Source organism: Humulus lupulus, chromosome 7 (assembly GCF_963169125.1).
Source record: "Humulus lupulus chromosome 7, drHumLupu1.1, whole genome shotgun sequence".
Classification (NCBI taxonomy): domain Eukaryota; kingdom Viridiplantae; phylum Streptophyta; class Magnoliopsida; order Rosales; family Cannabaceae; genus Humulus; species Humulus lupulus.
In genome coordinates, this window is record NC_084799.1 from 46,302,841 (window position 1) to 46,316,399 (window position 13,559).

General features: G+C 29.3%; 1 protein-coding gene across 1 annotated transcript; it reads left to right on the forward strand.

The window, feature by feature from the left end:
* Nucleotides 1-396: 396 nt before the first annotated feature.
* LOC133791562 (phosphoinositide phospholipase C 2-like) lies at nt 397-11,223 on the forward strand. Its single transcript, XM_062229484.1, has 8 exons — nt 397-755; nt 7,138-7,334; nt 7,455-7,590; nt 7,720-8,195; nt 8,321-8,438; nt 9,069-9,215; nt 9,353-9,439; nt 10,691-11,223. Exons 1-8 carry the CDS (start codon nt 423-425, stop codon nt 10,991-10,993), a joined length of 1,797 nt encoding a protein of 598 aa, XP_062085468.1. The 5' UTR covers nt 397-422; the 3' UTR covers nt 10,994-11,223.
* Nucleotides 11,224-13,559: the final 2,336 nt, after the last annotated feature.

Below are 13,559 nucleotides of genomic sequence, written 5' to 3' on the forward strand. Positions count from 1 at the left end.
CAAAACCAAGAAGAAGACTTTGAATATTTTGTTGTTTAATTATTCTTTTTTTTTTTATATATATATTTTCTTTAAAGGAAAGAAGAAAGAAAAAATTCTTTTAGTGATGTAAATAAGATAAAGATTCATGCAGTAGCGTGTTTCAGATCAGTTACAAAAAAAAAAAAAAAAAAAAAAAAGTAGGGAATATAGATGTTGATAAGTAAATTTAAATAAAGGTTCCTTATAGCTTGCGCATGAGCATAGATGCTCACTTTGCTCCAACGCCATGCCAAAGAATCCGAAAATAAGCCAATTAAGATTATTTAATTTTGCCAATATAACTAATTTTTGTATATTACACATCTTATCACTTCATGTGTTTATATATATATATATATGTATGTATAGCGCTAGCTAGCTTGTGTATCATCATCATCATCATGAATACTACTACTAATAATCCTTATCAAAAAAGTAAACAGTCTTTCAAGGTGTGCTTCTGTTTCAAAAGAAGATTTAAGCTTCGAGCAATAGATCCACCAGAAGACGTTAAGAGACTTTTTAACGAGTACTCGGAGAATGGCACTATGACCGTGGATCACCTGACTCAGTTTCTGAAACAGGTCCAAAAAGAAGAAAACCCTACCAAAGAAGATGCTGAAGCCATTTTCAATAGTGTTAAGCATCTCAAGATCTTTCACAGAAATGGCCTCCATTTGCATGCTTTTTTCAGATATCTCCTTGGCGATCTCAATCAACCTCACAAGTCTACGGTAAAATTGCTAACACTTCTGATATTTCTTTTTAATAATAACAAATTAGGATATATTAATGGCTGCTAATAATTTATTTAAGGAATTTCTAAAAATCAATAAAATATTTAACTCACATACATATTAGTTATGGCGGAAAAGTAGTTACATATATGCAACCCTAGTTTTTTTCTCCTGTTAATTTGGTATCATCGATCATATATATAAATTTATTTACAAAATCACCATAATGCTATGGTAAAGAATATATGTTGAACTTTTTGAAGGGGAAATTATGATTTTATTTTCATTTTATAGCTTTATCATTCTTTTAATTTCATTATTCTTCGATGTCATTTTTCGATGATAGAAACAAAGTAGAACTACATTAAAAATAATAAACAAAAAATACTAAAGAGCTGGGCACACTTATGAGTGGAAAGGAGAATATTGTTTGTCTCAATTTTATTCATATATATCTCGTTAATTTGTGTAGGATAAATGAACATCTGTCTTGTAGTGCATATATAGACATAGCAAATGGTTAAGTCAATCCTCCACTCCTCACTCTTCTTTTTGCCAAACGATACACTTCTATTATATGTTTTTGTAACAAATTGATTAATTTTTCAGAGTTGAAAAACCATTGGGCATGCATGGGATTCAAAAAAATTATATCTATCATGCTATTGGAGCTTTTTTATTTTTTATGTCAAGTTCATTACCAGGTGATTAATTAAATGTATTTGATGGTTTATGTATTTGGAATAGAGATAATAATTATATTTTGTGTTTGTTTGGTTTAGGAAATAGATGGAGAATAGTTGAGTAGAGTTTTACTAAATTTGGAAAAGATGTGTTAATTATAATTGATAGGTTGATGATGATGGGACAATTGTATAGGAGAGTAGTATGAACTTAGTATTTGTAGGTGCCAAAGTTGGTGGTCATTTCCCAACCAACATTACACTAGTGGCTATTATCATTTTATCTAGATTATTCTAATGTACATGTTTTAGTATATAACTAGAAGGTTCTATACTACTAAGTTTCTAGAAATCCTCTAGAAATTCTTATGGTATTCTTTAGAAAATTCTAGGACAATTTAGAAATATGTAACAACTTTAATACTCCTTCTTGATAAATATTTCTTTAACTCCGATCATGTCTCGCAATAGCTCAAATTTTCCTTTTGGTAGTGCCTTAGTGAATATATCTGTCAATTGTTCTTCAGTCCTGCAATGCTTTAGCTCTATTTCTTTATTTGTTTCAGCTTCACTTATGAAGTGATACTTGATGCTTATATGTTTGGTTCTGCTGTGAAATACGAGATTCTTTGTCATTGCCATTGCTGATTTTCTATCGCAATATATTTTTATAGCTTCCTCTTGCGATTCTCCCATGTCTTCAAGAATTCTTTTGAGCCATATAGCTTGGCTTGTAGTCATAGCTGCTGCAATATATTCTGCTTCTGCTGAGGATTGCGCAACAGTTGCTTGTTTCTTAGATGCCCAGGAAAATATTCTAGATCCAAGTGTGAAACCATATCCTGACGTGCTCTTCATGTCGTTAATTGATCCTGCTCAGTCACTATCTATGTAGCCAATTAATTTTGAGTCTGGAGTGTCACCATGCTTCGTTCCTTGCAAGTATCTAAGGATTCATTTGGCTGCTCCGTAGTGAACTTGACTCGGATCATGCATGAATCTTGATAGAAGACTAACCGCGTACATTATATATGCATGGTATCTTGTAGCGGTTAGATAGAGTAAACTGCCTATTAGATTTTGAAATTTTGATATATCATCCTTTCGTGAGTCGTCCTCTTTCTTGAATGTTTTATTGTTGTCTAGTGGAGTTGATACTATCTTGCATCCCTCCATTTTAAACTTCTTCAAGAGTGTCTCTGTATATTTCTTTTGTGAGATAAAAATCCCATCTTCTTTTTGAGTTATTTCGGTCCCGAGAAAGTAGTGCATTAATCCCAAATCGGTCATCTCGAAACTCTTCATCATGTCTTCTTTGAATTTCTTGATCATCTCCTTATTGTTGCATGTATAGATGAGATCATCAACATATAGAGAGACAACAAGTGTGTCACTCGTACCTTGAGTCTTGATGTAGAGTGTTGGCTCACGTTTGCTCCTCCTGAATCCTTGTTCAATGATGTAGTTGTCAATCCTGTTGTACCAGGCTCGCGGAGCTTGCTTCAGGCCATATAAAGCCTTTTTTTTAATTTGAGAACTTTTTCTTCTTGTCCTTGCACCACGAACCCTTGAGGTTGCTCTACATATATTTCTTCATCAAGGCAGTTGTTGAGGAATATTGACTTTACATCTAGCTGAAAAATTTGTCATTTCTTTTGTGCGGCTAGAGCAATTATGGCCCTTATTGTGTCCAGTCATGCAACTAGAGAAAATGTCTCATTGTAGTCTACTCCATGTTGTTGTGAGCATCCTTTAGCGACTAACCTTGCCTTATGCTTTTAAATCGAGCTGTCTGGGTTGAGCTTTGTCTTGTAAACCCACTTGACTCCTATAGTGCTTTTGTCTTGATGAAGATCTACGAGTTCTCATATTTCATTCTTTTCAATCATCTTTATTTCTTCATTCATGGCTTTTCTCCATACTTCTTGTTGTTGAGCTGCTTCGAAGCTTTTTGGCTCCATAAGCGCTAAGTTGCATGTTTCATAGATCTCTGCTAGAGATCTCGTTCGCAGTGGTGGCGATTCTGGTGGGGATTCTATGACTTGTGTCGGCTCCTACGTGGTTGGTTGAGTTGGAACATCATTTTGATCAAGTTCTTGTCTTGGCAGTAGAGGAATGTTGACAGTCTATCTTTCAACTTCTTCTGTCTCCCAATTGTATGTCGCATCTTTGTCAAATTGTACGTCTCAACTGATTATGAGCTTCTTCGTTCCTAAGCTATAGACTCGATAGCCTTTTGATTGAGTACTATAGCCTAAGAAAATTCCTTTCTCAGACTTCTCATCTAGCTTGCCTCTTTTCTCTTTTGGAATATGTGAGTAGCATATGCAACTGAATACTTTGAGATGCTTTGCTAATGGATTTCGTCTACTCCAAGCTTCAATCGGTGTCTTATCTTGCACAGCTTTAGTTGGACATCTGTTGAGCAAGTAGACTATAGTGCTTACTGCGTCTGCCCAAAAAAAATTTGAAGACCCTTCTCCATGAGCATAGCTCTTGCTATCTCCATAACAGTTCTATTTTTTCTCTCAGACACACCATTTTGTTCTGGAGCGTATCCAATTGTGAGTTGATGCTCCATGCCTTCTTCTTCACAGAACTTGTTGAACTCATTAGAAGTGTATTCTTTGCCTCTGTCACTTCTTATCGTCTTGATGTTGCAACCACTTTGTTTTTTGACACGGGTTTTGAATTTCATGAAAATATCGAAGACTTACGATTTATTTTGCATAAAGTAAACCCATGTCATTCTAGTGAAGCCATCGATGAAGAGAATGAAGTACCTATTTTGATCATTTGATAGAGTACACATTGGCCCGCAAACGTCTATATGGACTAGCTCTAGTGACTTCTTGACTCTCCAAGCTTTGCCGGATGGAAAAGGTTGTCTATGTTGCTTCCCGAGCATGCACCCTTCACAGACTGTGTTGAGCTCCTTGATTGTTGGGAGGTCTTGCATCATATTCTTCTGCTGGAGGATCTTTAGCCCATGGAAATTAAAATGCCCGAACCTTCTATGACATAGCCACGATTCATCTGCTTGCGCTTGCATTGCGACATTGCTTGTGTATCTCCATTGTATAGGAAAGCATCTGTTTTCTTTCATTTTTATCTTTGAAATTTGAAAGGATTTATCTTGCTTGTCATAGATTGTGCAAGAATCTCCTTCAAAATGAAAATGGTACCCTTTTTCAATCATTTGTTCTACACTGAGTAGGTTCTGATCGGTGTTGGGAACCAAGAGTACATCATTGATGTATCTCTTGCCTTTTTCGGTGTCAATGGAAATGGTGTCTTTTTCAACTACTTCCAAGAAGTCACCATTACCAATCTTGACTCCAGTCTTGGATTTATCAAGACTACAAAAGATGCTTTCATTTTTTTTCATGTGGTTACTACAACCACTGTCTAAATATCAAGTATCTTTTTCTTCTGATGCAGCTTGGCAGACATAGGAGATATTATTTTCATCATTTTTCTCTTCTAAAAAATTAACTTGATGGTATTTCTTAAAACGACAAGTTTTTTCAGTGTGGCCAAATTTTTTACAAGTTTGGCTCTGAGGTTTTCCTTTATTCCAACAGTCTTTCTCCAAGTGACTTTTTCTTTTACAAATGTCACATGGAGAATACTTGTCATTATTTTCTTTTTGTTTTTCTTGATAACTCTTGTTTTTAAAATTTTCTAGTGATTTTCTTCCATCAGCTTTAGATTTTTGAGATCGCGAATTAATTTTAAACTGAAAGACATTTTCAGTCGAATTTTCACTATGCCTTTCTCGCCTATTTTCGTATGCTTCAAGAGAGCCCATTAATTCAGTTGATGATAGAGTATCTAAATCTTTTGTTTCTTCTATCACAGAGATCATTGCATCATATTTTTCTGTACAAGAAATTAGTATTTTTTCTACTATTTTCTTGTCATAATAAATTATTTCCCCATAGGCTCTCATTTTATTTACTATTTCTCTAATTCAAGAACAGTAATCTATTGCGGTCTCATTATCCTTCATTTTAAGATTTTCAAAATTTCTTCTGAGCTTCTGTAATTTAACAATGCGTACCTTGACTGTTCGTTGGAACTCCTCCTGCAACGTTTCTTGTGCTTCTTTCGCAGTTGATGCGCCTATTATTCGTGGAAAAAATTTCGTCTGCCATAGCTTGTTATAAGCATAATAACGCCTGAGAATCTTTTTGTTGATTCTCTTCCAAGGCCCTCTTTTGATTTTCCGAGAGAGATGAAGTGTCTTCCGGAATAGTAAATCCTGCCTCAACAATTTTTCATAGATTTTGTGATCGAAAATAAGTCCTTATTTTGATGGACCACAAATCATATTTTTCTCAAAATTGGAAGATGTAGAGAAGAGCGGTTGGAATCGGTAGTCATGTTGTGCGGAAAATATTACGTCCAGTATTTGAATCGACCTAGCTCTTGTACCACTGATGGTTTATGTATTTGGAATAGAGATAATAATTATATTTTGTGTTTGATTGGTTTAAGAAATAGATGAGAATAGGTAATTAGTAGAGTTTTACTAAATTTGGAAAAGATGTGGTAATTATAATTGATACGTTGATGATGATGGAACAATTGTATAGGAGAGTAAAGAAAGGGTAATAGGCTTTTTATTTTTATTTTTTTTTATTGTAGTTTGTTGGTACATGATCAATACAAGAACTTAGTATTTATAGGTGCCAAATTCGGTGGTCATTTCCAACCGGACGTTACACTAGTGACTATTATTATTTTATCTCGATTATTCTAATGCACATGTTTTAGGATATAACTAGAAGTTTCTATACTACTAAGAGTACTCCCAATGGATGCTCTACTCTATTTTTTAAAATATTTCTCCAAAACACACATTTTTCTATTTTACTTCTAAGTTTTATATTATATCATACATCAATTTCTCTATATATTTCTCTACACCATTTAAATATTATATCTTTAAACATATTTTATTAATTAAAGTAAAATAAAATAATTAAAAAAGAAAAAAGAAATTATAAATATATACTAAATATGAGAGAGAAAGCTTATAAAGAAAAATAATAATATTAAAATATTATATAAAAGATATGTAAATGTAGATATGGATTAATTGGAGTTTGTGGATAGCTATTATAAATATATGTATAAATGAGCTGGAATATGTTTTTGTGAGTTTTAAATAAATATTATAGAGAAAGTGTACTACAAAATACATCACCAAAACATATTTTTTTATAATTTACCTCAAACTTTTACATTATACCATACACTAACTTCTCTATTTTTTCTCTATATTATTTAAATATTATATATTTTTTAAATATTTTATTCATTTTATGAAATAAAATAATTAAATATAATAGTATCACACTCATATATATACAAAATTTTATAAAAAAATAATAAAATATTTATAGCTTGATGAATAGTATTTCACTACATATAGAGAAATACTATTCATTTTGGTAAACAAATATAAGATTACATCACCCATTGGAAATTTAATCATTTTTTTCTCTATATTATAAAGAATTAGACATTTAAACTCCTCCCGATCTAATCTAAGTTTCAAGAAATCTTCTAGAAATTCTTATAGTATTCTTTTTAAAATTCTAGAACAATGTAGCAACTTTAATAGCAATGATTGATGTACATATATATATATATATCAATTTAATTTTTTTTGTTTGAATATATTTCAGGTGCATCATGATATGACTGCTCCATTATCTCATTATTACTTATTTACTGGACACAACTCCTACTTAACGGGAAATCAACTCAGCAGCGACAGTAGTACTAAACCCATCATTAACGCACTGAATCGAGGAGTTAGAGTTATCGAATTGGATCTGTGGCCTAACTCTGCAAAAAACGATGTAGAAGTTCGCCATGGAGGGTATATTTATCCATAACCATAACCTGGCCTTATTATTCATGTGCTACACATACATATACATATAATTATAACTTAAATTAGGATATTAATTAATTTGTTTCTGTTAAAAAAATGAATTAGGACTCTGACTAGTTCAGTGGCATTGGGGGATTGTCTACGTGCTATTAAGGAACATGCGTTTAAAGTATCTGAGTTTCCTGTTATCATAACGTTCGAGGATCACCTCCCTCCAAATCTTCAAGCTAAAGTGGCAGAGGTGACAATATAAATATATATATATATACATTTTTATATATAATTAACACAAATTAAGACCCTTTACGAGTGTAGTGATGCGATCGAGTGTTATTAGCAAAATCTCTTGTTTTATAATCATGTTTTGTAGATGGTGACTACGACGTTCGGGACCATGCTGTACTGCCCAGGATCAGATTATCTAGAGGAATTCCCATCCCCTGCAGCCTTGAAAAATAGGGTTATGATCTCAACTAAGCCACCAGAGTATCGTGAATCTCATCATCGACATGAGAGTGGTAGTAGTAGCACTACTCATAATACTAAAAGAAAGCAAAAGTACAAGCAATCAGATGATGATGATGACGACGACGACGACGCTAGTTATTATAATGCTAATAATAATCTGGACAATGACGACGACGACGATGATGATGAATACTACGATGAAGAAGAAAACGTTATTCCTGAGTATAAGCAGCTTATTGCTATCCATGCAGGGAAGCCCAAAGGTCTTCTACAAAATTGGCTGTCTGATCTTAATTCTTCTGTTAAGATCAAACGGCTTAGCTTGAGCGAGCAAGAGCTAGAGAGTGCAATCAAGCATCACGGAGCTGATATTGTCAAGTAAATTATAAATATATATATATATAATTATAGTTTGTTATATTCATACACTCCTTTGAATTTATATATATATATATGTATAGTAATATTATAAGAACTTATTAGGGTGGAATGATGGGTTATAGGTTTACTCAGAGAAATTTTTTGAGAGTGTACCCCAAGGGTACGCGTTTCGACTCCTCTAACTATAATCCTATGCTGGCATGGATGCACGGAGCTCAAATGGTTGCATTCAACATGCAGGTAATTAATTACTACTTTATCAATTTTGGTCAACCAACCTTGTGTAATAATGCACTATATACATATATATATCACCCCTTAATTTAATTAGCGTAGTATTTATATATAAATATATATATATAATGGGGTATCATCATTTGGATTTACTCAATTTAGAATAGTATAATATCATTATTATATGTAATCATAATTTAAAACACTTACACTAGCTAAAACATATATATGATGTTATTAGTTATAAGATTTTGGTGTAAATTTTTAGGGGCATGCGGTATAGTCTCTGTTTTTAGCATGTGGATATGTTATGACTTTAATTTTTGTTATATGATAGTGTACATATTGTATTTATAGTGAACTTTACGCACGTTGTTAAAAAAAGTTGGATAGTTTATTGTGCCAAAAACATGGTTAATATAACCAGTGTTTTTTTTAAACCATATTTTTCAACACAATAAATCATGATGATTCGAAAACTTGTAGAATACTGGCTATGACTAAAATGAATAGCATGATTAAAAAAAAAAATTGAGGTGATAAAATTATACACATGTACTATAAAACAGAATACTGCCGTACCCTAAATTAACATTAATATAATAATAAATTGACTGCTAATTATATCCATGAAAGGGGTACGGAAAGCACCTATGGGTGATGCAAGGAATGTTCAAATCCAACGGCGGGTGTGGCTATGTGAAAAAGCCAGACTTTTTACTGTCATCTAGTATTCCTCATGATGTTGTTTCTGACAATCGAAGAGTTAAGATGATTCTGAAGGTATATATATCCGCGAATGTCACAGTACAGTTGTAATATAACCAATATATATATGTTTAAAACCTTTCTAATCATTTATTATTATTTTAGCCAAATTTTGTCAACCTATTATAAATTCGTTTTGTACTCATGAGCAGGTAAAAGTTTATATGGGTGAAGGTTGGCATTCAGATTTTCGACACACTCACTTCGATCAATTTTCTCCACCCGACTTCTTTGCAAGGGTATGGCCTTTTTTTCCTTTATTTGTTTAACCAAGTAAATTCACACCATCTACATCTATGAATGTCATGATTTTGGTTTTCTTATATATATCTTTTCTATAACTATTTTTACTGTGTAGATAAAATAAATTATTAGTTTTAACATTTTATTTTGTTAATTTTAACATATTATTATAAATATTTAACAGAATACACTTTTAAAACTAACTAAAAATAAATATTTATTAAGTAAATTAATATAAATTTAAAAATGATAAAATATCATTATTATATTAATATTTAATATAAGACTACATATATGATAATTATATTAATATAAATTTAAATCCAAATATTATAAAATATTATTATTATAATAATATATAGTACCAGACTAGATATTTAATAATTATATTATTATAAATTTAAATGTTATAAAATATTATTATAATAATAATATATAATCCTAATTTCATACTAATTATATTAATATGAATTCAAATATTATAAAATATAATTATTATAATAATATTTAATACAAAATTAAATATTTAATATTTATATTAATATAAATTTAAATATTATAAAAAATATTATTATAATAATATATACATAATCTTACTTTTTATTAAAAAAAATATCATTTATGTATAAAAATATTATCATATTATATATATAAAAATCATAAATAATATTTTAGTTTAATTTTTTATTTAATATGTTTATGTCATTTTTTATATATAATATTATTTATTTATTTAAAATTTATATAATAATGATATAAATTTAATAAATATAATTAATAGTATTTATAAATAAAATTAAGCAGCAAACTTGCAAATGACATTGTTTGTATCTAGTAAAAATAAGTATGTATATAAAAAAAATTATATATTATATTAATATAATAATAATATTTTATAATATTTATATATATATTAATATAATTAATAAATATCTATTTATTTAATTAGTTTTAAGAGTATATTCAATCTACATTTTTTATATAGAAGACATATATGTTATATTTGCGATGAAATAGTATAAGAAATGACTACTTTTGCAATATAAGTTTGAAAGTAATATATAACTAATTGTTTTTTTTTGGTTGGTAAAAGTCATACTTTACATCAGGGTGACTAGACCCTTTCCCATTAAATCTAACGACATGCTTATCGACTTTTGCCAAAAATACTTGCTGAGTTTCAACGTATATTTATATAATACACACATAATAATAGTTGGTATATAAATCGGTGGTGCATGTGACAGGTGGGAATAGCTGGAGTGCCAGGTGACCGGTCGGAGATGAAGAAAACGAAGGCAGTTGAGGATGAATGGGCTCCAGCTTGGGATCAGGAGTTCGAGTTCCGATTAAGCGTTCCAGAATTGGCTGTGCTTAGAGTGGAAGTGCAAGAGTACGACACTTCAGGCAACAACGACTTTGGGGGTCAAACATCCCTTCCTGTTCTAGAGATCAAATCTGGAATTCGAGCTGTTCCCTTGTCCAACAAAAAGGGTATCGTGTATAAAAACGTAAGACTTCTGATGAAGTTCGAATCCATTCAAGTATAATTAATACCACACCCACCTACGTACGTACCCAAAAACTACATGATACCTTTCAGGTAATTAATTTGTAGTACATGTGTGAGTGTGTGACCATGACCATAATAACCTTGAAACATTATTTGTTGTGTAAAAAATCAATGTATTATTGTCTCTCTCGTTTAATTAAGGACTACATATTATAATAAGTAATTAGTAGTACATGGTCTTTGTACCTTTGTGCTAATTATAAACTAGTAATTAAGCGGCTACAAATTTAGGCCTAATATGCTCTTGTTTAGTTTTGGGATATTTGCCACAAAATACCCAATATTTATATATGTAGCATTTAAATATCTAAATTTATTTTTTTGAAGAAAAAAATACTCAAAGTTGCTAAAATATAGCATTTAAATGCCTAATTTTTTTTATGACAAAAATACCCAAAGTTTCTAAAATATTGCACTTTTACCAAATATTAATAAAAGTATATTTTAAGTTAAAATTATATATAACATTATACAAAAATAACCTAAATTAACTCTAAAATTAAAAAATATTTTATTTAATAAAAAAATTATTTTTGATTGACAGTTGAAAGAAAAATCAATAACTAAAAAATTATTAAAATAGAAATTTTTTTATTAAGAAACGTTAATATAACAAAAAATATATATGTATTTACTAATTTCATTAGATAAAATTATTCTTTAATTTTATAATTATTTTAGGTTATTTTTTATATTTTTTTATGATATTAATGATTTTTTTATAATTTCAAATACATTTGTAATAATTATTTTTAATTGTTTAGATAGTAAAATTGTAATATTTTAGCAACTTTGGATATTTATGCCATAAAAAAAACTTGGTATTTAAATGCTACGTTTCAACAATTTTGGGGTACTTTTCCGTCAAAAAAAAATGTTTGTGTATTTAAAATTTATATGATATCTATAAATGTTGAGTACTCCCATTTAGTTTAACACCAAAAATTGGATTTTGTTCTTTCTGTATGCGCACTTTGGCATCATATGTACACGCAGTATAGCCTGTGATTAATAATCGGACGGTGGAGGAATCGCTGTCCCACATTATAGTTCCATCCATTCACATTCATGACGTCACCATTCTTAACTTCTATATCAAAAAATGATAATAATAATAATAATAATTAAAAAAAAACTTAACTTAAATATCTTATTAATGCTAGGAAATTAGATTTTTATATTGTAGGTTCATATGTCCATTTATTTAGCAGCTATATATAATATGGATTATTATTTTAATATAGGCAATTTGAGTGATTTATAATTTAGTCACGACAACTAACTAGGATTAATGGGTCTTAGTTGTCATAATATATCAAAGATAATAATTACAGGTTATTGTCTACAAGATTATGACTAACCATTTACTAAAGAGCTCATTTTATCCTTCACACATTGAAAGAGAGGTCGTTGAACCATGTAGTGATTACTCTTTAAAAAAAACTACCACGTTCTGGATTTATGGTTTTCTTTTTGTAGTTTTTTATTATGCTTCTTAATAATTTAACATGTTGATATATCTCTTCTATATAATAAGTGGTACATATCGAAAAATTTTAGTTTTCATAATTTTTTAATGTTAACTTTAACTGAATATTCTTATATTTAACGATAGTTTGTACACCATTCAACTTAAATAAAATAAAATAAATAATTAAAAAAAATTAAAATATGATATTTTTGAGATTTTTTACCAGAATAATTATTTAAAAATAATAAATAATTAAAAAAATTAAAATATGATATTTTACAATAATAATTATTTTTAAATAATAAATAATTAAATAAATTAAAATATGATATTTTTCAGATATTTTACAATGATAATTATTTAAAAATAATAAAACCATACGTTTTATAACTTAAATAAAATTTAATTAAAATTAAACTCACTTATTAGAATAATATAATATTAAACATATAATATAATATACTATGAATTAGCAACAAATTATTTTTTTTTAAACTAGCAAGAAACTTAAATTTAACATCCACGTATAATATTTAATATTACATTAAAAATATAATATATATTCTCTTGTTGTCACTCCTAAACTAGAACAAACATAAACATAAACAAAAATAAATAAATTATTTAATTGAAATAGAATATTTATTTCAAAATTTATATGACATTAATATAAATTTAATAAAAATAATTAATAAATTCTATAAATAAAACTAAGCAAACGTGCATATTGCACGTTGTTTGTATTTAGTATATATATGCACGTTTGCTTAGTTTTATTTATAGAATTTATTAATTATTTTTATTAACTTTATATTAATGTCATATAAATTTTAAATAAATAAATAATATTATATATCACTACAACAATTACAGGCACTAGTGGCGGGCGTATTAGTGACAGGCCCAGTCCGCTTGTATTGTGTAGACTATTAGCGACGGACACGGTAGTCCGCCGCTAATAATGTTTGAGTATTTAATAATAAATAAATATATGTGTTAGCGGCGGACTTACCACTATTAGCGGCAGGTAGTCCGCCTCTAATACACGTAATAAAAAGCCCGGGAAGTTTTT